Source organism: Trachemys scripta, chromosome 15 (genome assembly GCF_013100865.1).
Source record: "Trachemys scripta elegans isolate TJP31775 chromosome 15, CAS_Tse_1.0, whole genome shotgun sequence".
Lineage (NCBI taxonomy): Eukaryota > Metazoa > Chordata > Testudines > Emydidae > Trachemys > Trachemys scripta.
The window spans coordinates 20994493-21021047 of NC_048312.1; the positions used below are offsets into that span (position 1 = coordinate 20994493).

The window sequence follows — 26555 nt, forward strand, 5'->3', positions numbered from 1 at the left end:
TAGAGACAGAAAAATTTTATTGAAAAAAAAAACACAGCTATAGTATCAAAGGAATACATCAATAAAATGTCATGCATAGGGAACTTACATAAGGCAGCCTATATTTTGAAAGGATTCATTCATCCTGAATCTATAGCACAGCCCTCCATATAGCTGAACTAAAGAAAACCTGGGATCACTTTAGGGAAATTAAGAAAAAAGGGGCATAGAAATCAAACTAGTTTCACCAACTTCTTAAAAATAACAATGAATAAATCAATGTAATGAATTAAATCTCAGCTAACTAGTCTGATACGTGGATCTAGTGTAGTGTTGTTTATCTTTTGAAGAATACAGTGCAAATTCAAAAGGAAAATGAACTTGAGTTAGACCTTCATAAAAACTCTGGAGCATAAGGTTGGATTTATGCAAAGAAGGCATGACAGAATACAGCCACACCCAACAGAACGACCCCATTGATGTTCACAACATTTCTCCAGAATGGCACCTCGGAAGTGTCAGTCAGTTTCTTCTCCATTGCTTCCTGCTCCTCTTTGCTCAGTTTGGGCCCTTTTTTCTGATCGAAGCCACAGAACCAGTTGTAGGCCTTCTTCAAGATCCCTTGTCCTTCATCGCCAACTTCTGTGATAGAGAGAATAGCACAAAGGTCAAGAAACATGGTGTGTGAGGATCTAGTAGACTGGCATTAAAACAAGGTCTCGGTGATACAAAGCATTCTTTAGAGACTCTTGAAATTGAAATAGCCCCAAATTTGTGGTCTTAATGATTCAAAAGCTCTCTAGGATGAATGTTGTAATTCCACAACAGACGTGTGAAGTGAGTGATTCATAACCACCAAATAGCATTGCAGTCAATTCTTTTGTACCCTACAAACCCCTGTGCTTTCCAGGGCCGCCCAGAGGATTCAGGGGGTCTGGAGTCTTTGGCGGCAGGTCCCGGGCAGAAGGACCCCCCGCCGCGGATCTTCGGGGCACTTCGGCAGCAGGTCCCAGAGTGAAAGGACCCCCCGCTGCCGAATTGCTGCCGAAGACCCGGAGTGGAAGAAGCTCCGGGGGCCCGGGCCCCACGAGAGTTTTCCGAGGCCCCCGGAGCGAGTGAAGGATCCCGCTCCAAGCCCCCCGAAAAACTCTTGTGGGGGCCCCTATGGGGCCCGGGGCAAATTGCCCCACTTGCCCACCCTTTGGGCGGCCCTGGTGCTTTCCTAGTTCACTAAGAAATCGTTATTTACTGTACCTGTGGTTCTTCAAGATCTGATGCAGACATGTATTCCACCTAGGTATATGCACGGCCCAGTGCACCAGAGCTGGAGAAATTTGCCTTAAAGTACCCGCAGAGGGGCGGTGCTCATGCCCTGTGACCACAGACCCTCCCCAGCTACATGAGGCAGTGCCACCACGGCCCTCCCTGAGTTCCCTCACACCAAATGCCTGGAAACGAGATTCTGATGCTGAAGGGACAGAGGGTAGGTCATGGAATACACATCTGCATCACATCTTGAAGCAGTAAGTAACCATTTCTTCTTCAAGTAGATGTAGACATGTATTCCACTTAGGTGACTAACAAGCAGTATCCCCTCTAGGAGGCAGGGTTCAGAGTTTACCTAAACAAGGACTGCAGACCACTCTACCACAGCCTGTATCCACCCTGGAAGATGCAGCTATGGCATAATGGTTCATGAACATATGTATTTATGATCACGTAACAGCCCTGCAAAGGTCCAATATGGAAATGTCACGGAGGAATGCTATGGATGTTGCTTGCACCCTTGTAGAAAGAGCTCGCACCTACTGAAGGGGGGTAGCCAAAGCTATTTCATGTGCAGCCTTAATGCAGGATGTTGTCCATTTGGAAACAGTTGGTGAAGAAACTGCTTAACTCTTCATGCCATCGGCACATGACACAAACAAACGAGGCAGAGCACGAAACAGTTCTGTCCTGCCCAGACAGAAGGCCAGACATTGCCGAACGTATAAGGTGTGGAGACACTGCTCCTGTGGAGGGGAATGCGGCTTAGGAAAGAACACAGGTAAATATATCACCTGGGTCAAATGAAATTGAGAGACCACTTTGGGACAAAAACTTGGGATGCAATCGCAAAGTCACTTTGTCTTCCGAGAATTGGGTATAAGGAGGCTCTGCCATTAGAGCCTGCAACTCACACTGCCTTGCAGATGTTATCACTACCAGGAATGCGGTTTTCTGACATAAAAGTGGAAAGGGACAAGATGCCTGAGGCTCGAACAGAGGTCCCATTAAGGCTGCTAGGACTGAGTTAAGGTCCCACAGAGGAACTGGCTCTCAGACCAGAGGATGTAGACAAAGGAGCCCTTTTAAGACTCTTGATAACATGGCACTGAAGAAGACTGATCTGCTCTGAATGGGGGGGGGGGAGGAGATGAAATGCCGATATCACTGCCAATGCACTTTCAATGTACTAAACACAAGCCCCAACAACTGAAGGCGAAGTGGGTACTCCAAAATGTCCAGACTAGAAGCCAGGATTTGCTGGATTCTATAGGCTCGTGACCACACTGAAAATAGCTTCCATTTTCCTGAATAGGCCATCCTGGTGGAGGGTTTTCTACTGTTAAGGAGGACTTGTTGGGCAGCTGCTGTACACTGCTCTTCCTCCTCACACATCCATGGAGCAGCCACACCATGAGATGAACGGAGCTGAGTGCAGGATGCAAGGTGCAGCCTTGGTTCTGAGTGAGTAAGTCGGGATGGGGAGGATGGTACAGGAGGTTGAAGTTCGGAGAACCAGCATTGTCTCGGCCACACTGGGACAATGAGAATGAGCTTTTCCCAATCCGCTTTGAGTTTGAGGATGACCTGAGGAATGATCGGGATTGGGGCAAAGGATGCCCCAAGCTGTGAAGATGACCCGGAGGACGTGTCTTCAGGGACCACTCATGACTCAGGGAAAAATACTTGCTGACATGATCTGCAAGATGATTCTGAACCCCAGGCAAGTGAATAGCTCTTTAAATAATGCTCTCCTCGATGCAAAACTGCCACAGCCTGATCGCCAGAAGGCAGAGCCACCTGGAGTCTACTCTCCCTTGTTTATTCACATAATACATCACAATGGTATTGTCAGTAAGTATGTGAACCACTGAGTCTCTGATACGGTCCCGAAAAGCATGATATGCATTGCAGATGGCCTACAGCTCCAGCATGTTGATAAGGAGTGAGGACTCCTGTTCCAACCACAGACCTTATACTTTCAATGACCCCAGGTACGCCCTCCAATACCTCAGAGAGGCATCAGTAACAACCAACATGGTTGGCGAGAGCTGGATAAAGGGAATGCCCTGGCAAACGTTCTCTGCATGCATCCACCACTGCAAGAAGTCCAGGGTCAGTGGAAGAAGATGGACCAGTCTGTCTAGAGGGTGAAGAGTAGGATGGTTAACCTTCCTGAGCCACATTTGAAGGGGTTGAAGGCACAGACTTGCAAACTGGACCACCTGCATTCAAGTGGGAATGCGGCCCAAGAGTCTCAGACACGTCCGAACTGTTGTGGAAGGCTCAGACTGCAGACTGAGGCGATGGTAGTGAATTATCTGAAAACGGTCAGTCGACAGAAACACTTTTGACATCATGGAGTGTAAGAGGGCCCCAATTAACTCGATTTTCTCAGTGGGAACAAGGTTACCTTCCTGGTGTTTAGGATGAGATCAAGACAGCCATGCGAGCACAGCGTGGTGCTGAGGTCAGCAAGAACTTCCTCTCTGGAGTTCTGTCCCTCAGTAACCAGTCATTCAGATTCAGGAAGATGTGAATTCCTTTCTTCCTGAAATATGCTGTAACAACGGCCATGCATTTGGTAAAAACCTGGGGGGGCAGAAGAGAGGCTGAATGGAAGCACCGTGTACTAAAAGTGATGCTCTGCCATGATGAATCGAAGGAATTTTCTGTGGCTCAGCAAAATTGCCAAGTAGGAAGTAGTCGTCCTGAAGGTCCAGAGCAGCAAACCAGTCATTCTGAGACGATGCAAGGAGAATATTAGACAGACAACCATTTGGAACATCATGTGCCTGATATATTTGTTGAGGCCGCGAAAGACAAGCATGGGTCTTACTCCTCCCTTGGATTTGGGTACCAGAAAGTACTGGAAGTAGAAGCTGTGACCCCAGTGTTCCTGCAGAACCTCTTCCATCGCTCCAAAAGCCAGGAGAGAGTGGACCTGCTTGAGGAGCAGTATCTCATGAGAGAGGGGTCCCTGAAGAGGGACTGGGAGGGAGGATGGGGAGATGGTGTGGAGAGAAACTGGATGGCATAACCCAATCTGACAGTGCTTAGGATCCAGCTGTCAGTGGTGGTCAAGCCCCAAACATTTTGAAAACAGGCCAGCCTGTCCCCAAAAAGGGGAGATGAGGAGGGAGGAGCAAGGATGGGAACAGTTCTCTGGACCAAGGAATCAAAACGGACATGTGGAGGGCACCAGGGAGGGGCCAAACCCCGAGTCCAACTGCTTTCTCCTGTGGGATCTATCCCTCTTTCTGGGGTAGTCCCATTGCCTCAGAGGAGCGAAAGGCTGGCCAAACATGCACTGCAGACGATACCGCTGTTGCACCTCTGCATTGCTGGCGTGTACACCTCAAGGACCGCAGGGTGGCCTGGGAATCAAAGAAGTGCAGCAATTTTGTCCAAAAACAGTGTTTAGCCGTTGAAGGGCAAATCCTCAATGGCTTGCTGGACATTAGGGGCACTGCCCGAATTCTGCAGCTAGAAGCCCTCCTCATGGTGACCGTGGAGGCCATCACTCTGGCTGAGGTGTCCGTGACCTCTAGTGTGGACTGCAAGGACGTCTTAGCTACCAAGCAGCCCTCAGTGACAAATGCCCAAAATTCCTCTTGCGAGGCCTCCGGGAGCTGCTCTGCAAACTTTGACACAGTTGTCCAGTTAAAAAAAATCGTACTTGGATAGTAAGGCTTGCTAATTAGCAATTCACATCTGTAAGGAAGAGGAAGTGTAAATCTTCCTGCCCATGAGATCCAATCATATAGAATCCCTGTTCTTGGGGTTTGATTTAAACCAGCCCTGCCAGGCTGTTATTCACCACAGTTGCAGCTAAGGAATTTGGGGCTGGATGGGAGTAAAACCCCTCAAATCCCTGCATGGGAATGAAACAATGCTTTTCCATGTGCTTAGCTGCAGGCAGTACCGAAGCCAGCATGCTCCAGAGGGCCTTAGCTGGTTCAAGGAGTGCATCATTGCTAGGGAGGGCAACTCTACCAGGGCAGACAGCTGCAGATATTCACTAATTTGTGGGTGTTCTCTTGCAAAAACTCCACTTGGATACTAAGGGAAGCAACTACCTGCTGCAAAAGGCCTTGGTACACCTTAAAATCCTCCGGTACCAAAGGGGAGGATGAGCTGGGCAGCACAGATTCGTCTGAAGATGATGATGAGCCCCTTAGCTGAGCCAAACCAGATCCTGTCCCAGAGCTGATGGGCCTGCATGGGAGGACTCCGGAGGCTCTGCAGGGTGAAGGACCACCAGTGCCTGGGCCTGCAGCGGATGGACAGTCACCACCACATCCTGGCTGATGATCTCGCCTTTGAGCAAGACGAAGAGCAGAACCTCCAAAACTGAGGGGTGTTCCACGGATTCCATGGAGGCCACTGACATAGGTCAGGCATGGGTGGCCAGTAGGTGCTGGGCCAGGGCCCTCCATCCTGACCACAAGACGTGTGCCAATCCTGGTACCCGTAACAGTCCATCAACAGTCCCCAATGCTGGTCAGGCGATGGAGAACAGGAGGATGATGACACTGACTCAGACGCAGAGGAGCCTCGGGATGCTGGAGATAAGGGCGGAGCGAGACCAAAGGGAGCGAGACGCAAAACTGACTCATCCATCGCCCGGAACAAGGCAGGAGGCGGCACCGCAGAAGTGGCTGTTGGTCCCAAATTGAGCAGTGATATTGGGGTGTCTTATGATACTGATGTCAAGGCCAGTGAAAGCCACCATAGAAGCATTTGCAGAGCCAACTGCAGAGGTCTGAGGAGTTTCCCGGTACTGAGGTCCCCTGTATCAATTCCAGTACCAGCCCTGCTTCCACAACATGGGGAAGGGGAAAGCTGGGGTGCAGTGCAAACAGACCTGAGGGGTCAGTGGCTTGTTCAATCAATGAGGCAAGAGGTGACACAACCCTGGCAAAATCCTGGACCACAGGAAAGGGTGGGACAGAAAAGCAGAAGTCTGTAGCTGCCTGGTGTGCTGTCAAGGTGGAAACAGTCGGGACCAGCATCTCCCTCATTGGTACCAGACTAAACAGACACTCGGAGGCTGGAACCAGAGTCAACAGTACAGGGTTTCTGACCTCCCTACTCAGTACCAGGGAAGGGATGGAGATACCTGTACCATCCTGTGTGCCAGCATCAACTCCGTGCTGGTCCGTGTTTTTCCTGGGGGAGGCGGAAGAGTCATCCCAAGACCTGGAGCGATTTCAACTGGTCTTATGCAACCTTTTCCTCAGCACAGTTGACAGGGAGCAGCTCCTCTGTTTCTTCGGAGAGATGCCTGCTCCAGTGTGCTGGGCAAGCGAGCATACAGCCTAAGTGGAATATGGGCCTGCATCTACTCGAAGAAGAACAGTTTATTCCCAGTTAGCAGTGATAACTGGCAGCTGAAAACACTGGTAGCTCATAAATGCTAAAAATCACTAAGCTGATTCAAGCACATTATAAATACTTAAATATACATGATTTGCGACAGGACTGAAAAGTGTTGGGTACAGAGTAATGGGCCACATCTTCACCCCCGGCCTCTCCCACTACACTGCCATCTGCAGCAGGGGCAGCTACACCCACTTTCCTTCCTCAACATGCTCCCTCTGGCTCTTACACAGGTAAGGTTAGGGAGGGTAGCTACATAGGAAGCAGCTCCAACGTTCTGCTGGAAAAGACATCCTTTGCAAGGAGCAATTCCCAACCAGCTATTTCTGGCTGGTTTAAGGCAACTTTGCCCTGCTTACATGGTACACAGAGGCCCTAGCAGGCTACAGACTCCAGCCCTGACTCTTCAGCCTGAGACTGAGAAGCAGGTCACCGTGCAGCTCTCTCTCTACTTATTCAACTGTTTTTGTATTTTTTCTTCTTTGTATTAACTGGCTGAATTCAGTGGAGCTTGGTATCAGAGCCTGGAGCCAGGCAGAGTTTTGTGCAAGTTTCCCCAGTGCAATTCTGAGAAAACATCTTCACCCTGCTGTGCACCACCCTTTGCTGTTCCAAAACCTAACCCCTGGCCTACACCACTTCCAAATGCATCTTCATTCAGTCCTTTCGCACAACTCTGCCATCACCCCTGACCAGCACCACCCACTCACTTTGTTCTAGCCCTGAGCCTCTCATCTAATTACATGAAGTCTTTTGTGCTACGCACAAAAATCAACAGGGAACTAGACTGCCATCATGTAATTCATTTCACTCCCAATCTACATCAGACCCACCAGACCAACAGTGGTGAAAAATTATTGCACTAACTCTGTGCATACTAGCCCTTCAGCATCTGTTTTCAAGGGAGTACAAGGCACTTCATTGTTTCTTCAGGAATGAAGTTAGGGACCTCAAATATGTTGATGGCTTCTACAAATCTTAACAGAATTTTATTCAGAAATCACCTGATTCATCATCTTTACTCTCAAGTCCCTCAATCCTCTCATCTGCATCCAGGTCAATACGCTTCTCCTCGCTGTTCCGCAGAGTCCAGCACAAGCCATAGAGCTGCCATTAAACAAAATGAGCTTACAAAGCTGCAGCCTTAGAATACTGAAACCAACACATGGAGATCGCTATAAGAACGGCCAGACTGGGTCAGACCAAAGGTCCATCTAGCCCAGTGTCCTGTCCTCTGACAGTGGTCAATGGCAGGTGTCACAAAGGGAATGAACAGATAGGTTATCATCAAGTGATCCATGCCCTGTCACCCAATCCCAGCTTCTGGCAAACAGAGGCTAGGGACACCATTCCCGCCCATCCTGGCTAATAGCCATTGATCCTGGCTATCAGATTTGGGGGTCATGAATGTTTACTAAGAAATATGCAGGGATTATTAGGGATCTCATAAGAGTAGGGAGATACTGTAGGAGACAATTCCTGTTTCCCTTCCTTAACAACTTCATTCCTGAAATCTTTGCTACACCACAGAAAATGCACCACCTACTGTTTGTGGCTCTTAGGGATCAAATTCCAGTATTATTCCACAGTGTATACTATATAATGTCTTCAAGGTACTTCTGATTACAGAATAATCTCCAGAACCTTGTTTATGTAGCCGAGAGTGCTGCATTTCCAGAGATCTCAGGACCAAGGAATAATTTGGGGAAGATGTAAAATTTCACTCTGAACCCAATTAGGTGGGAGGATCCTGTATGATTTGCATACTCTAAATTCTAGGATTGAATATACTTATTAATACTCGTAAAGTGTAAATTAAAGTGATGGTTTTTTTCATAGCTCGTCGGTATCTTGGGGAGCAGGAGTGGGAATAAAAGAGCAGGAGAGGCAACAATACTCACATGTACATCAGGAATAGGTTTAGTTATCAGTGAGATACCCAGGATGATGATGGTGGAGATCGTAAAAAGGATTATAGCAAAGTAAAGGTAATGAACTCCACAAATTATCTTTGGACAGTTGCTGGGGTTTACACAGCTTCCAGGACCATAGGCAAACTCTGCAATCATTCGAGACAGTCCAACTACCAGTCCAATGAGCAAGCCCCAGAAAGCACCCTGCAAAAGAAAGTGACCCGCAGAATTATCAGAAAGAGCTGTTGAGGATATAGAAATACATCACCTCTTTTAATCTCTTAATATCACTGCAATATGTAATGCTGCCATTGGACATGTGAGCAACCTACAGCAACAAGTGGTTAAGAATAGAGAGAACATGAGCCTTCTTATTGGCCAGAACCAAACCAGTTATTAAAATGTACTGGGCTAGAACATCAGGAGAATCTCCAAAAGCCTTTGAAAAGGCCAAATGCTTTTCCTGATTTTAAAAGTAATTCTTGTCTTTTCTGTATAAAACTGCATCTTCAAACCTTGAGCCCTGCCTCCCACATTGAAATTACACACAGGTTAACTGTAGAGTGGCTTGGGAGTGCTAGCCTATACTTGCTACTTTGTTAGCTGGGTTATTGGCAGGGGTTCTAAACAAGAATAGGTCTTCCCGTACCTGGACGAATGGCTCATCAAGGGCAATTCTCGAGTGCAAGTGCAAGAGCACATGGTGTTGGCACACACCACTTTCAGCAGGTTGGGGCTCATTCTGAACGGGCCCAAGTCTACCCTAGTCCCAACCCAAAAAATAGAATTTATTGGGGCTCTCCTGGACTCCATCCAAGCCAGAGCTTCCCTGCCCAAGTTCTGGTTCCAAAGCATCAGGGGCATCATCGAGAGCCTCCGCCGGTTTCCAACCACTACGGCCAGAAACTGCATGAAGCTTCTGGGGCATATGGTGGCCTGCACGTATGTAGTACAACACGCCAGATTGCACCTTTGCCTCCTCCAGGCTTGGTTGGCGAATGTATACAGACCAAGCCGGGACACTCTGGACAGACTGGTGACCCTCCCGCCCCCGATTCTCGAGTCCCTCAACTGGTGGCTACAACCTCAGGTGGTCTGTACGGGAGTGCCCTTCACCAAGTCTCAGCCCTCACTGTCGCTGGTCACAGACGCATCGGAGATGGGCTGGAGAGCACACCTGGGCAGTATCAGAACTCAAGGCCTGTGGTCACAACCAGAACTATCGCTGCCTATCAATGTCAGAGACCTGAGAGCTGTTCACCTGGCTTGCCAGATGTTCCAGGCCCATCTTCAGAGCAAGTGTGTCTGAGTGATGACGGACAACACCACAGCGATGTTCTATATAAACAAACAGGGCGGTACTCGCTCCTCTCCCCTGTGCCAGGAAGCTCTCTGACTGTGGGACTTCTGCATCACACACTACATCCAGCTACAAGCCTCATATCTGCCAGGAGCACAGAATGAAGTAGCGGACCACCTCAGCCGCTCGTTCAACACTCACGAGTGGTCACTCAGAGCGGACATTGCCCTTTCCATCTTCCAGAGGTGGGGCTATCCCCACATGGACCTGTTTGTGATGCGGAGCAACAGAAAGTGCCAGCTGTTCTGCTCCTTTCAGAACCACAGCCTTGGCTCCATAGCAGACGCTTTTCACCTCCCATGGATGGGTCATCTGCTATATGCGTTCCCACCCTTCCCGCTCATACACAAGGTCCAGCAGGGCTTCGGTGATCCTCGTAGCACCAGCGTGGCCCTGCCAGCACTGGTTCACCACGTTGCTGAAACTATCAGTGGACAGGACAGTAGCCCTTCCTATGCTCCCGGACCTCATCACGCAAGACCACACTTCTGTACCTGAAACGACAGGGGTTGGTGATATAATCTATTAAGGTGCACCTGGCTGCCAGCTCAGCCTTCCACCCAGGCGTGACGGGTAGGTTGGTCTTTGGAAATCCCATGGTTGGTCAGTTTCTCAAGGGCTTGGACAGGCTTTATCCGCAGGTGCAGCAGCCCATTCCCCAGTGGGATCTCAACCTGGTTCTCTCCAGACTTATGGGGCCCCCTTTCAAGCCCATGGCAACCTGCCCTCTATCCTACCTGTTCTGGAAGGTGGCTTTTCTGGGGGCCATAACCTCAGCCAGAAAGATCTCTGAACTCAGAGTGCTGACTTCCGAGCCTCCCTACACGTTTTTTTTATAAAGACAAGGTGCAACTACACCTTCACCCAGCGTACCTACCCAAGGTAGTCTCACACCTTCATGTAAACCAGGACATATTTTTACCGGTATTCTTTCCTAAACCTCATGCCAGCAATAGAGAGCGAGTACTTCATTCTCTGGACGCCAGGCGTGCCCTAGCCTTCTACACTGAATGCACGAAGATGTTTCTTAAGTCACCACAGCTCTTTACTGCAATCACCTAAAGGATGAAAGGGCTTCCCATCTTATCTCAGCGCATTTCATTGTGGATCATGTCCTGCATCAGAATGTGCTACATGCCGCATTCCTCGCGCAAGTCCCTATTCAGGACATATGCAAGGCAGCAACATGGTCTTCCATCCACACCTTCATGTCACACTATGCCATCACTCAACAGGCGAGACACGATGCGGCCTTCGGCAGGGCAGTACTTCAGTCAGCAACTCGGTGAATTCCGACCCCTCCTCCATGGAAACTGCTTGGGAGCCACCTATTGGAATGGACATGAGCAAGCACTCGGAAAAAACGGTTACTTACCATCTCCTAACCGTTGTTCTTTGAGACGTGTTGCTCATGTCCATTCCAAATCCCACCCGCCTCCCCTCTGTCGGAGTATTCCAGCAAGAAGGAACTGAACGGCGGCGGATCAGCAGGGGCCTATATACACTGCCATGAAGGCACCACTCCAGGGGACTCCACAGACGACCCGCCGGGTACCGCTAGGGTAAAACCTTCTGACAATTGTGCATGTGGTGCATGCACACGCCTATTGGAATGGACATGAGCAACACATCTCGAAGAACAGCAGTTACGAGATGGTAAGTAACCGTTTTTTTCTTAGTGTAGTCTAGTAGTACCCTTAGGTTTAGTTAAAATAGTTAAGATAGCTAGTTTGTTGCACTGGGTGATGCTCTTACCATGATTTAAACATTGGCTATTGTATGGGGTTGCTATCCCCAACAGTGAACCTCACCCACGGTGTTTGTTGTGCCTAGGAAAAGGGCACAATAATAAGTGGTGTTCTATATGCAAGTCCTTTAAGAGGAGGACTCAGGTTAGCGAGGAACTTGCATTGGAAACAACACCTCTCAAAGTAGGCCGTGAGGCCCTCAGCACTAGGGACTTCTTCAAACCATATAGCTCCATGTTCTCTTTCAGAGCAGACATGAAATGTGACTCCTGGCTCAAGATTTGGTGCTTCTCCTAATAGAAACTGTTCTCCTTCCTCAGATCCTCCAAGGAAGAGGTCTCATAAGACTAAGCAGGACTACTAAAGCGCTTTTAGGGATTCCATCATATGGCTGAATCATATACATCATATGGCTGCATGCACTTTCGTAGACCAGCATGCGAGACTGCTTTTGCCTTCTTCAAATGTAAAGCTGTCAATTGTTGGACAGTCTTGTCTAAGTGCCTCTGGAGACCCTGGACTCCCTATAGCAGTTCTGAGCAACATATGCCAGGATGTTCCCTTTGCATGTCCTCCACTGACCAGGACTATAGTCACCAATGCCATCATCAATAGGTTGGAGAACACATCTAAGAGCGTTGAAAATTCAGAGCTTGTGCTCAGAACAAGAAGTTTCCCTCCACATCAATGTCTTTGAGCTTCAGGCCATTAACAATGCCACTGAACCTTCCAGGATCACACCAGTAGTACAGCGGTTCATGTGCTTAACAATAACACTGCAATATATTATGAGAACAAGCAGGGTAGAGCTCACTCCAACTTGCTGTGTCAGGAGGCAATAAAGTATTGACAGTTCTGCATCTCGGAGAGCATCATTCCTACAGCCACTCACTTACCTGGGGCTCAGAATCACTTGGCAGATCACCTCAGCAGGAATTTCTCCCAAAATCATGAGTGGTCTCTGAAGTCTTGTACTGAGGTCCATCTCTATGGAATGGGGCATTCCCAACTGTTGACCAGTTTGCCAAGACAACCAGAAGTGACATTCATTTTGCTCTTGAGCAGATCTTGGTCCAAGCTCCTTAACTGACGCTTTCCATATCAATCGTGGATCAGCTCTAATGTATGCCTTCTCTCTGATCCCAATCACCCCCACAGTACATTCTCAAGTTGAAATTGAACCATGCCAAACTGATTCTCATTGCTCCAGCCTGGCCAAGGCAATGTTGGTTCTCCAACCTTCTCAGTCTATCAGTTTGGCCTCCCATATCTCTTCATCCCAACCTACAGACTCAGCACTAGGTCGAGTTTTGCATACAGCACTTCATATTCTGCATCTCACAGTGTGGATGCTACCATGGCTAGAGAAGGAGGAGGAGGAATGATGTTCAAAAGCTGTTCATCAGGTGTTGCTTCACAGCAGGAAGCCCTCTCCACTCAACCAAATAAGTCGCCTTAGTAAACATTTTTCAGTTTGGGCACTTGCTCGGGGAATTCAGCCAATGCTGGTTGGTATTCAGGGCATTTTGGAGTACCTATTACACCTTCAGTATCCTGGTCTCTTCCTCAGCTCATTAAGGGTTCACTTGGGAGAAATTTTGGCATTTCATTCACCCATCCAAGTAAAGTCAGTTTTCTCAAAACCCCATGGTGGTGAGATTTCAAATGGGAATCATTCATCTCCACCTGCCTGTGAAAAAGCCAGTTCCCTTGTGGGACCTTCATAGTGTCCTGGCTGTCCTTATGGGGGTTGATTGAAATCTCTGTTCTCTGTCCCTCCGTATGAAAAGACAGCCTTCCCTATAGATATGAGATCTACAAGAGTATGCAAGCTGCAGACCTTAATGGCAGAGCCCCAGTACATACAGTTTTTCAATGACAAAGTAGCTTTATGGCCGCATCCAAAAATGTTCTAGAAAGTGGTTTCGTAGTTTAATCTTAACCAAATGGTTTATTTACTCAAAAAGAAGAACAGGAGTACTTGTGGCACCTTAGAGACTAACAGATTTATTAGAGCATAAGCTTTCGTGGACTACAGCCCACTTCAGAAGTTCTTCTTTTTGCGGATACAGACTAACACGGCTGTAACTCTGAAACCGGTTTATTTACTGATGTTTTCCTAAACCACACTCCAACACAGATAAACAGTGCCTTCAGTTGTTGGATACGAGGCAATGGTTGGCATTCTACCTCGACTGTACTAAGCCTCTTCGGGCATTGCTTTATCTGTTTATCTCCTATGCACTTTGAATGAAGGAACAGGCGATTTCTGGGCACATAGTTTCCAGGGATGACTTCTTGCATTCCATCTGCATATGAGATAGCACAAAGACTGCGGGTTCATTCGACGAGGGCCCAAGTGATGTCAATAGCACTGATCGGTGATGGTTCAATATTGGAGATTTGCAAGGCTGCTACCTGGTCTTCTGTACATACTTTTACCAAGCGTTATGCAATTACCACTCCATCTACATCAGATAAAACTTCAGGAGGGCAGTCCTGCAATCATCGTTAAGTATATTCCAAGTCCAACCTCCTATGAGTACAGCTTGTGAGTCACATGAGTGGAATACACATCTACAACCATTTGAAGAAGAAAATATAGTTACTTACCTATATTGTAACTTGTTCTTCAAGATGGGAGGAGGGAAATGCATATTGCATGACCCACCTTCTGTCCCCTCTACATCAAAGTTTCTACTCTTGACATCCAGTGTGAAGAAATTGAGGGGGGATTGGGGCAGCACCACCCCTGTGAGTACTGCTAGGCAAAGTTCTCCAGCTTTGGGGCAATGGGCACGTGCACACCTGAGTGCAATATATATACACCCACATTTTGAAGAACAACAGTTACAATACAGATAAATAACCATCTTCTCCCATCTTGACATATGCCAATAAGATTGATAACTATACCCTGCCCCAGGTTTTGGGTGATATTTTTTGGCCGGTGTTATGCAGACAAGATAATCATAAAAGGTCCTTTCTGACTTTAATAACTATGAAGAGAGTAAAATCCCCTGCCCCTACAACACAGCTCACATACAAGCTGTTTTTGAAGTCTGGAGAATGTCAGATGAGTACCTAGTATCTGAACCAAAACCTTTGAACCTTCAGAGCACTGTCCTTCCTTATCCACGTGTTTACTCTGTCTGTCGCTCTCTATTCTGAATATCGTAAATATAAACAAAATATACAGAGCCAAATTCACTTCTGAAGTAAACAGGTGCAGCCCTATTGACTTTAATGCAATTGCACCCACTTACACCAGCAGTAAATTTGGCCTATATGCTAAAAAGGATACAACTAATGACAGTGGTACAGAATTATAAATCCTGCTGGAAACTTTCTAGTTAGAACAAATTTATTATTAAATGGTCAGAAAACAAATATCACAAAAAAGTATTGGAATAAGACAAGATGAGAACCTCAATTTATCATCAAAATAAGAACTTTTCAGAAAAGTCTAATCTTGGATACTAAATAAATATTGGTCCATGATCCAGGCAGTGCTTCAAATCTCTGTGACTTTTATTTGTTCCCAGTATTTATTCTAATTAAGACTGAGCTTTTGACCAAATGCTGAGAGTCTTACTAGTTCTTAATCCACTCTTACTCAGGCAAAATTCCAACTGAAATCAGTGGAAGACTTCCCTGAATAAGGACTTCAGGATCCGAGCCATTAACCATGAGGTTCACCAAGCAGTGACTAGAAATGGAACATCCCTGATTAGGAAGTATCTAAGCACTAGTAGTATATTCACCAATGTCCAGAGAAAGAGTAGTGTTAGAAAGGAGTCAAAGTAACTAGAAAGCGCCAATCCCACCTGGAAACAGTGTTATATTGTTTATCTATTGGCTTTCCTCACCATCACATCTGTGCATCTCACCAACATGAATGAATTTATCCTCATGGGGACCACAGGCAAGTATTATCCTCAGCATTACAAGTGGGGAAATCGAGCTACAGAGCTATTATTGGAGTGATTTTCAGAGGTGCTGAGCGCACAGTTCCCACTGACTTCTGAGGGAGTTGTTCTGAGTGCTCAGCACCTCTGAAATTCAAGCCGGCAGTGACCTGCCTAAGTTCTCACAGGGAGTCTGTGGCACAGCTGGGAATAGAACCCAGATCTCGTGAGTTCCAGTCCAGCAGCTTAACCACAGGACTTTCCCCTTCCTTGTTGAAGCCTACAGAACCCACGGAGAACCTAGAAGGTTGCATTAAAGCACTATTTCCCAGAAATCATCCCTTCAGCACAAGTCACAGTGAAACAGTAGGTGGTTCCAGCTTCACAGTTGTCTAGGAGCCAATAAAGTCCAATGAAGTCCATGCACATTTACATGTATGTGGTGGAAGGGGAGTATGAGGATTCCTCAACTGAGCTAAGAGCCCCTCAAGCATTCTGCTTTGGAACCTCAGGCACTGGCCTGTAGCAGGAATAGCCTCAAAGAAAATGAGAATCAAATGCATTGAAACTAAGAAAGGGCAGTTGTCCCAGTGCACAGATGAATGTCTTTTGTGAACTTCTGCGCACACAGAGCTCTTCTCCTAGCCTGTACTCACCTCCTCATTGACCCTCTTACAGAAGATAGCAAGCAGGAAGACAGCAGCAATGGGTGGCCCCAGGTAGCTGGTGATAGACTGTATATAATCAAAGAGCTGCCCGCTCTGAGCTGACTGCACCACAGGAATCCAAGCAATGCTGATACCAATTAAAGCTAAAATAAATAACCTGCAAATACAGCCAATAAAAAAATCTGTTAGCCACCTATTTATAAACATCAATCAGAAATACAGAAATCACAATGAACCAATCAACAATTTAACAAGTCATTGTGTTATTCAACCAGCATTAAAACAGGAGCAAAAATAACAGTAATCAACCATCAGCACTGGGGAAAAAGACCAACCGGCAATGAAATCTCACCCGATCCATCAGCTCTCAGTCAACTCAAAATGAGAACTCTGCTCCCAAACAATAAATCAATAAGTCACAAATAAACACAGCAATCAATAAAACAGCAGAGAGAGATGAATAAAAGAGAAATCAGCGCATAGCTAGTGAATATTACTGATGCTGTAGCTTTGTCTAACTGTCATCTTGGAATGAAATTTAAATAGATCCCCTGGAATATCTGTAGGGAATAGACACCTCAGATTAATCTTTAAATAAGAAACATGGCCTGGAAACTACCCCATTGAATATCGAGAAAGACACATGAGATTAAGCAGTCAAGCCACAAGAGGTCACTGCTGCATCATATGCATTCAGTGAAAGGTTGTTCATCAAGGCACTTAAAGATGAACTTGGAAGGGTGCAGTCTGTGATGGCTCCAATATTTCATTAGGTTCCTAATGCTGGGAAGGAGCGCAGTACCACTTACCTTCCAGCCAGCATGAGCTCTCTCTCAGTTGCCCGGGATCGTATTTTGGTGTAGATGTCCATGGTGAACAGAGTGCTAGCACTATTAAAAATGGAAGTCAGGGAGCTCATGAGAGAGGCCAACATGACTGACAACATCAGACCTCGCAAACCTGAAACACAGAGAGAGACACCACCTGAGCTGGGGAGGGTCAGTCACTGGGAAAGCTCCCATAAGTGACATCTCTTTGACTGCATGGTCTGACCTCCCCCAACCCAGCTATCTGTTAGTAAATGAAGCATGCCCAGCTTATGACAACTTCATGGTACCCTACTGCAGATGGAAGGTAATGGTGCCTTTTAGGTCAGGAAGCACAACATTTACAATACCACATCATACCCAGGCTGGGCTGTTAGGAGATGGATAATGCCTGTGTGTATTTACTCGGATAGGAGATCCTTGTTTGCAATGTCAGGGGTAAGAGACACTCCCAGAAATGTACACTCTTGTCGTTTATACTGCCTGATTGGACTCTGGGAGTCCAGATTGATGTTTATAAATAGGTGGCTAACAGTGGGAGAGAAAGAACACTGCCCAGGAATTGCCCCTAGAGGGTACATGATCGAACAGCATTATGATACTCAAGGGAAGATACCAGCATTACAGGAGAGGACTCCACAAGGGCATAGCAAAACCAATCAAGAGAAGCGGTAAGAAACCCAGCCATTGATAATCAGAGGTCTACCTAATAGGGAAATGTCAGTGATCTCAATTCTCAGTCCCTGATCTAAACTCAGCTTGCAGTTACATCAGGGTAAACTTTAAAAATTTATTCTAGATTTAGATCTTAAAGTCAGTGGCCCCTTGTGACCACTCGACCTTTTTGACCCTAGCTCACAAACGAGGCTCGGATGCAATGGATGATCATTTCCTCCTATCGGAGAGAAATGGCAGGTTCCCACTGAGCTGCTGATGGGTGACAGCTGCTGCTTCAGTTTATAGGTCTAAGCTGCTTTGGATCTCATTGAAAGCCACGCTTTTCATCTTGGCGTTACATATCCTCCACCCTTCACAAAGCCCTGCTGCCTTTTATTGAATTTAACTTGAGGTGCTATCTTTTGTCAGGGCAACTGTCTGTCCCTTCTCTGTACAGACCTTCCCACTCTCATGTTTCCCTGGCCATCTTTCCCTTTGCCTTCTGTGCTCACATCCCTGCGTCTAGCAGGCTACTTCTCCAGCTCACTTCTCTTGTAACCCTTCTCCTTAACGGTCTGAGGCCAAACCCAGCTGCAGCACTGTCTAGCAGTCTCTTCCCAGGGAGGGGCAGTCTTCTCAGCATGCACTGAGTTCTCAAATGTTCCCTGCTGTACCCTTCTAAAATCTGCCAAACTCAGAGGCCCCGGTAAAGCAGAGGCCCCATGTGTATGGGGCTTGGCTCTCCCAGCTCCTCTTCCAGGAATGATGCGACTTTTCTACAGTGAGAGACTGTTGCCAGTGAGAAGTGAGGAAAACAGACCTCAGGCTGAGTCCTGCACAAGCAGCCTCCCTCAAGTAGCTTATCCTAATTCAGACAGCTGAGAAGCAGCCCTCCTAAGTCTGCACAAACCCATCCCTTCTTAGTGGTCCATTTGCAAACCACAGGCATAACATGAAGGCCTATACTTGTCTGCAGAAGTTTCTTGTTTTTCCTTGTATGTATGCCTATCTCCCTCCAGAGGTGCATTGTTCTGCAAAATTGAATAGGCCTTTTCATGTACCAATGGCTGTGCACCAGGAGGGCTGTACTTTCTCTTCCCAGCCCAGTGAGGTTAGCAGAGGAACTGCAAGTACATCCCCAGAGATCCTGGCAGAGGCAGCTTCTTAGTAGCCGGTAACTGTAGGCCAGATTTACCCCCTCACAAGGCCAACGCCAGCAGCGTCTTATTGGCTCAGGTTTGCAAATAAGCAAGATTGTCACGGCTAGTCTGTAACCATCTGGCATCTATGACATAATGCATGGCATGTATAGGAATATACTGTGTATATTGGAAAGATCTAGGGCCTACAATAGCTGAGCCCTGATAACTCAAGGAAGTGGTGTAGTACTTTAATGATGTAAAATCGACTAAATGAGAATGCAGGCCCCTAGTTCTGGTAGCCGAATTCCAGCTCTGGGAATCTCTCCCCCACAACACCCAACTTCTATTAATCTGTCATCCATGTCTTTCCCACAAAAACACTATCACAACCAGCATCTTACCATTCGGCATAAGGTCCACCACCATTTTTGGATAAGCAACGTTTGAACAGCCAACTTTGGTGCCACAGTATTTCTCACATTCTGAGGGCACGACACAAGCCACCATATCTGAGAAAAAGATAACAAGACAGGGTTACCTGGGGTCATAGCAGCAAGTTACCCAAAAATCAAGAGAACTTCCCAAACCCATCTCCATGCTAAACCACTGGATTTATTTGCCTGATATCCCCTTGGCTCTGGAGCTGTGGGAAGGAATTCCATTCCTGCATCACTTCTTTCCTAGCTGGGGAATAGTGACGGTGCTGAGGTCAAGCCACCAAAACTGCATCCGCAGAATTGCACAGGAAGTCGGGACTGAATAATGTGAGGATTACAAAATCGGGGCTCAGGGGCCAGGGCAAAGTAAGTGTGTGCTCTGAAAGGCCCTCCCTGCTCAGACCACCTGCTCTCCTCTGTTGTTGTACACACAGCTCAGTGGAGAGGGAAAAAACCAACTGGTACTGTGCTCACACTGAGCTCAGGCAGCATGCAAATCACAGGCATTTCCATGAGCTGGGAACACTCCTCTCTGGGATCCAGGCACCCCTCCCTCTGCCCTGTGAAGTCTGTCAGTCACAGACAGGAGGGTTTCTCACCCGCTCAGGTAGAGCAGGAATGCTACCAACAAAGAGGGCAGGAAAGAGACAGACTCTGCGACTCCTGTTCTGCACCAGGGACAGTGGAGCCCTGAGCAGCGGACGAAGAAAGAGCAGTAGCTTCTTATTTTGTGGGAGCAGCTGGTGTGTGCATGTCTTTTGGGGGTCTGAGTGAGGAGAGGAGCTGAAGGAGTGGAGGGGAGGAACAGTGAAGAGAAAACTGAGTGGGGCTGGAAGAGGAGTGAGAAGAGAATGAGGGGGCTACAGTACTAGGTCTTACCTGTGTACAGAATTCGACTGATCATCCCAGGCATCACCATCACAAACATGGGCAGCAGCTTCAGGTACCCACACATGACACAGCCGGCCTTCACATGGGACATGTTCTTGGCTGAGAGACATCGCTGAACAATAACCTGTCAATGAGACAGTAGATGTGAATGACTCCAGCTTTGTCACCCACACACGATGCCGGGCACACCAAGGCACCAATGAGACTCTTTAAACTGTGTTCCAATTTGCCCTTTCCCATAATTAGAAAAACAAAAGGGCACTTGAAGGCCTTAGAACAAGTCTAAATGGATAAAAGGAAACACTTTTGTCCAGTGTACATTTAACCTGAGAGACTCCCTGCCACTGGATATTATTGAACCAAGTAGCTTAGGAAGATTCAAAAGGGATTAGACGTTTAAATGAATAAGAACAGCAGACACAGTTACACTAGCTAGGATACAAATTATAAAGGCTTTCAATCTGATCACCAGCTGGGGGCTGGAAGAATACATGGTATGCAATACTGCACCATTACAATAGTACATTCTCCTTCTGAAACATACCAGTTTGATAATTTTTGGAAACTGGAAGGACTGTTGACCTATGGAGAAGGAAAGGAAAGGAAAGGAAAAAGGAAAGGAAAAAGGAAAGAGATGGACAGCCCCCAGCCTGGCACGGCGGGACTGACATACACAGACCATCGGCCCAGCATTTTTTATGCAAGGAGATTCCAGCAGCACACATACAAGATACATCTAGTACAGCTGGATGGGAAGCCAGGTCTATACCCAAATTGATAAAGGTCATTATATTTATGTCGATGTCCTATTAAGATGCCCACATTTGAAAACTAGATCCTCAATGTTCATTTAACAGGTCACAAGAAAGGGAGCAAAGTATCACACACAAGGCATCTGCTCAGCATGGCATGCAAAGGGTAATAAAGGAATACACACACCCCACTGACTTAACATAGAAAGGGCTGAGCATTTAAAAGCTACAGAGAAAAATCACCTTGCCCTAAGGAGATAAAGGCATGGGGGGTGGGGAGGGAGAGAGATCAGTCCAACTACACTGCAGATTTTAGAATGCTCTGAATTTCCAGTTGTTGCCTTTACACTACCTGATCTGTGCACCAGTACCACAAAGCAAGGATGCTCAAGCCAAAGGTAAGCCCCGGCCATGGCAGGTCTCCAGTGATTGGGTCTCGGAAGATGTGGAAAGAATCTGCCCGAGGGGTGTAGCATTTTGGGTCAATGTTAACGTTTCCATATGAGGTGTTTCCTGGAATTGCATTCATATATTTCTCCATAAAGGCCTCATATCCTCCTACTTTGGCAAATGCTGAAAAACAACAAAGATGCTTGAAATTCCTGATGGAATGGAAGAGTCCCAGGAGAAAACTCCATGCTATCAGTGTGACAAACCTGCCCAACAGATATCAACATTGTCAGAAGACATCAAAATATGTGCTATGAACACTCGCAAAAGCAAGGAGCCACAGTGACTTTCCTTCTAAAGATTCCTTTATACTCCACTGTCCTTCCCATGCCCCAGATGCCTGCTTACACCTGGCCAGAAAGTATAATGTAGGTATAATATCTCCAGGCTGCCTGACCCAGGTGAGGACCAGAGGCAGAGTCCACCAGATGAAGTCAATCCAAAATGTTTATTGTGAAGTAGGGGGACAACTTCATTTAACTGAAAAGCTTACGAAGAGGAAGACCAAGCAGTAAGAAACTACAATGTAAGGGACAGGAAATTACAGCCTCACAGGGCTCCCTGCCTTTACTACTTCCTCTTGATTAATTATGTAGGCTGACCCCTAAATACAGGGTTTTGTTTCACAGGTGGACTGCATTTTAGTGATCTTGTGGATACCCAACCTCTTATTCACAATCACATGGCCCACCTCCTCTGCCACTCTCAATGTCATCCCTATGGTAACTACAGAACTTGCATAAATATTTAATGTATTTGAGCTTTCATCATGCAATTTAGCAGCTGGAAACAAGGCACAGCCATACTGTATGTCCAACCGGCTTCCCACTTAGCACCAGACGTCCATGGACCACAAGCTCAGAACCTTGGTCCTACTTTAATATTCCCGCATGTGTTGAAGGAGCAATGGTCAGGATGACAGGAGGGCTTAGCAATGCGGCTCTCCCCTTTTCCCCAGCAAATACATGAAGCAATTGGAGCGCCTCAGCTGTTAACCTGTCAGGACTCCACAGTGCTGGATCCACTTCCACAGGACACTGGGGGCTGTAGCTGATCATTCCAGCTCTCGTTCATCAGATTTACTTACCAAATCCTGTGAGAATAAAGGATCCCACCAGCATGATGATGGTCTGTAAAGTGTCTGTGTAAATCACAGCAGCAAGGCCACCTAAAGGCAAAGAAAGGCCAGAAAAATGTGTGAGCCCCTCTGCTAATGCCTTAGTGGGAATCACCTCTCCTTGTCCCCTTCTCTCTCTCATGCACATACACCTCTCCCCTTTCGTGCTCTCATTTCTTCCCACTTACACCCCACTCCCCTTTTCATCTTTCTGGATCCCCTTTTAACTTGTTTTTAATTTAGCTATCTGTTCCACAAACTCACCTGTGATCGTGTAAAGACCAGTAACAGCCAGCAGTATGATTATTGCCAAATAAAGATTTAGCCCCATGGCCATTTGGATAAATATAGCTCCAGAGAACATATCTGCCTAATAAAAGGAAAGACCATTTAGGGAATGCTTAAGATATCATCTCTATTGATATCATCTCTTTCCCCCCATTCCCCCAAGCACTGCACTGCAAAAAAGAATAAAAGCACATGCAAAATAAAGACAGATCTTGTCTCCTTGGTTGCCCAGACCTGCTTTATTTTAACTGTCAGTGGATTTTTGAAGTTCACTTCTTTGTTTCTGCAGTTTTTACAATGGTTTCCAGAAATCTGTCAGTGATCCATCCTAGCCAAATCTGGCTACCCACCTCTTCAGGCCTATGACTTTATGTATGCGAAAACAGTTCAACAAAGTTCTTAAATCCCAGACCATCCAAGTCTTTTGATAACCTTTGCATTATATCCAGGAAGAGTTTTGTTTAATAACTCTTTTGTCTTTATTTATGTCAACGCTATTCTTCGAGCCTCACCTTTACAGTGCAACACAGATGCTTGGTATGACTGGTCTGCCTAGTCGAGGACAAACACGAATCAAAGATGACACCTTATTTTACCCAAATTCCATGAATATCTGTCAAAGTAATTAGCATTCAACTGGTCAGCTGGAGAAACAATTAGGTCTTGTAATGACATGGATTTTGCAACTTTGTGAATACGGCCTGGGATTTTAGTTACCAACACATCTGCACCAATGCAAACCCCTAAAGTAGACATAATTTGAAATCAGGGTAACCAATTCCCAACAAATTCATGACTCATCAGTGTAATTCATATCTCTATTAGGGGTTTGCAACAGTGCAGCATGCTGCACCAGTGCTAAGGGGAGGGGGGGTGGATTTTCCAAAGTGCCTACATGCCTTAGGAGCAGATGTGCCATTGAAAGTCATGTCATTGAATTTGTGCTCCTAAATCACTTAGGTGCTTTTGAAAATCTGATCCTAAAATCCCAGGGCAGACAAGGCTTAAGAGGGCTGCTTAGTCCTCAGCTCTACTAGATTTTAGGGCAAACATTTATTCAAGGAACACAGGGAGTGCCATCTAGTCAGGTATTCTGCCACAAGGAGAGCGGTGATATAAGTCATGCATCTGGCTAACTGTGCCATGCTGTACATAACAACACTACTTAGCACACATTACCTTTAAAGTGCTTTACAGTCAGTAAGTAACATATCCTCATGACTCCCCAGTCAGCCTGGCAACTGAGTATCATCCTCTGCATTTTACAAACAGGGAAACTAAAACAAAAATATTCAGGGGCAAATCCATTCCACAGCACTCAGCCTGAGTAGCTGGGCAGATGCTGGAGGAAGAAAACCTCTCCCCCAGGCCACTGAGGAAACTTCTCCTTGAGACTGTCACCACCTCAACCCCCCCTTCACCCCTCCTGCCTACAGGACAAGGAGGAGACCTGTGCAACTGCAGATCCTCCAGCCCTGCTCCCACCACCAGCCACTGCATGCTCACATGCAGAGCCATTGTGGAGCCAAATCCGGCTCCAGGCACCAGCCTACCAAGCATGTGCTTGGGGCGGCACCTGGAGAGGAGCGGCGCTCCGGCCCGAGAGCAGGGCCATGACCTGGCTCGCCACCCTCCACACTGCGCTCCGGCCGGCCAGGGAAAGCAGGGCCCTGCCAGGATCTCCGCCCTCCTCCCGGCGCTCCAGCCGGTCGGGGAGAGCGGGGCCCTGGCCGGGCTCTCCGCCCTCCTCCCGGCGCTCCGGCTGGCTGGGGAGAGCGGGGCTGTGGCCGGGCTCTCCGCCCTCCTCCTGGCGCTCTGGCCGGTCGGGGAGAGGGGGGCCCCGGCTGGGCTCGGCGCCCTCCACTGCTGCGCTCCCCGCCGGAGGGCGGGGGGCGGTGGGAGCCTTTTTTGCCTGCGGCGGCGAAAAAGCCAGAGCCGACCCTGTGTGCAGCTGAGCTGTGCACCACACAGGGTGTGAAACACATGCACGGTCCCACCAACAAATTCCGCCTCTGCCTTTGCCATCTGCAGCCATGGAGGCTGGGGCTGGGTTAAGATGCAGGAATTCATAAAGCTTAATCCCACAGGCTAACTGTGAACCTATGCTGCTTTTTATGGGAGAGGATTCATTCCTGACCCTCACAGCTGATCAGTTTATGCCCCAAAGCTTGAGGTTCATTTATTTTTAGTATTATCTTAGTTTGCATGGCCACAAATATTACTGGTCATAAAACGATCCCGCAAGGAAACATAGTTAATTATTTAACATCCTGAGCAATACGTGAACTCCTTGGATTTACTGAATCACCTTCCGAGTTCACCTCTTCTGCCTCGCAGTTACATTATTTACTGCTAATGTTTCCTTGTTATGGATACAATTAAAACGTTATCATATCTCTGAATGTACTAAACCTTCTCCATGCAAAAAAATCACTCCAGAGCTATTCACATATCATTCAGGAAGCACATGGCAAAACTATTAATGATAAGAGTGTCCTTTTACAACTACCATTACAGCTAAAGAATTCCAAGGAACACTTGTAATGCATTCAGAAGGTTTTTAATTCCTTCAGATTATGGGGGAGCATCCAGGTACTTGTTTCCAAAGATACCTAATCTTAATTTAATCAGTTACTGGTCACCAATGCCTTGCCTAGATGATTTTCTTAAAATTGCCCACCATTTCTACCATGGGTACAGCTCCACTGGTGACAGCAATGGAAGAAGCACTAGTGATTTTCAGCCAGGGCCGGCTCCAGGCACCAGCCTACCAAGCACGTGCTTGGGGCGGCATCTGGAGGGGGGCGGCGATCCGGCCGGGGAGAGCGGGGCCGCGACTGGGCTCGCCGCCCTCCCCCCGGCACTCCGGCCGGCCGGGGAGAGCGGGGCTGCGACCGGGCTCGCCGCCCTCCCCCCGGCGCTCCGGCCAGTCGGGGAGAGCGCGCCCGTGGTCGGGCTCACCGCCCTCCTCCCAGCGCTCCGGCTGGTCGGGGAGAGTGGGACCCCGGCCGGGCTCGGCGCCCTCCCCTGTCGCGCTCCCCGCCGGGGGGCGTGGGGAGACTTTTTTGCCTGGCGCGGCAAAAAAGCCAGAGCCAGCCATTTTCAGCTACCTGAAAGCTACCATGGCAACAGCTCACACAGCGCTGTAGGCTCATGCAGCAGCTGACTGATTTAAGCTTCTCTATTCTGCTACTGCAGAATTCATCTTGGTTATGGGAGCCCCATGGAGTCAACTCTGACAGCCTGGAGTTTCCTAGGGAGCAGTGGAACAGAGCCACAAAACAAGATGGGGGGGATGACAACAAAAAATACACAAAACAGAAACAAAAGAGAAAAGAGGCAGAAAATGAGCAAGAAAAAGGAGAGACGGCAGCAAATTCTGCAAGGGAACATGGAAAAAGGGGAGCCCATTGCTAGTGCATCACACAGGGGAGGAACTGTGCCCAAAAAAGGAAGGGAACCTCTGCAGCAGAGAAACTATGGAACATAGAATATTACACATTGGGCAAAACCCCAACAATCACATGTAAAAGTGATACTGCGGAGATACAAATATGAACTGCACTGCGTGTCATAGTGACCTTGCACTTTATTTCAGCTTCAGCCTTGGCAGCCACAATGCCCTGATGTGCTTTGATCATTAAACTGAGAACTTCATCAAAAGCCAGCCCCCTTGGAAGCTACCAACTCCCCCAAATTCTAAATTCCCAAAACGGAATTATTAATTAAAAGATTTGCATACAGGGTGTCGGTCTGCCAATTATGAACCA

The 26555-nt window shown here is 47.4% G+C and overlaps 1 protein-coding gene across 2 annotated transcripts in view; it reads right to left on the reverse strand.

The window, feature by feature from the left end:
• Positions 1–26555, reverse strand: part of LOC117888214 (sodium/glucose cotransporter 1-like) — a 71695-nt gene continuing 45140 nt past the window's right edge. For both annotated transcript variants that reach the window (XM_034791446.1, XM_034791447.1), the window contains exons 6-15: positions 22762–22867; positions 22468–22548; positions 21283–21503; positions 20167–20302; positions 19252–19359; positions 17034–17184; positions 16213–16381; positions 8529–8744; positions 7632–7734; positions 1–621 (exon numbers count right to left, since the gene is read on the reverse strand). In XM_034791446.1, coding sequence (XP_034647337.1) covers positions 404–621; positions 7632–7734; positions 8529–8744; positions 16213–16381; positions 17034–17184; positions 19252–19359; positions 20167–20302; positions 21283–21503; positions 22468–22548; positions 22762–22867 — 1509 coding nt within the window. In that variant the 3' untranslated portion in view covers positions 1–403. The remainder of the gene's footprint in view (positions 622–7631; positions 7735–8528; positions 8745–16212; positions 16382–17033; positions 17185–19251; positions 19360–20166; positions 20303–21282; positions 21504–22467; positions 22549–22761; positions 22868–26555) is intronic.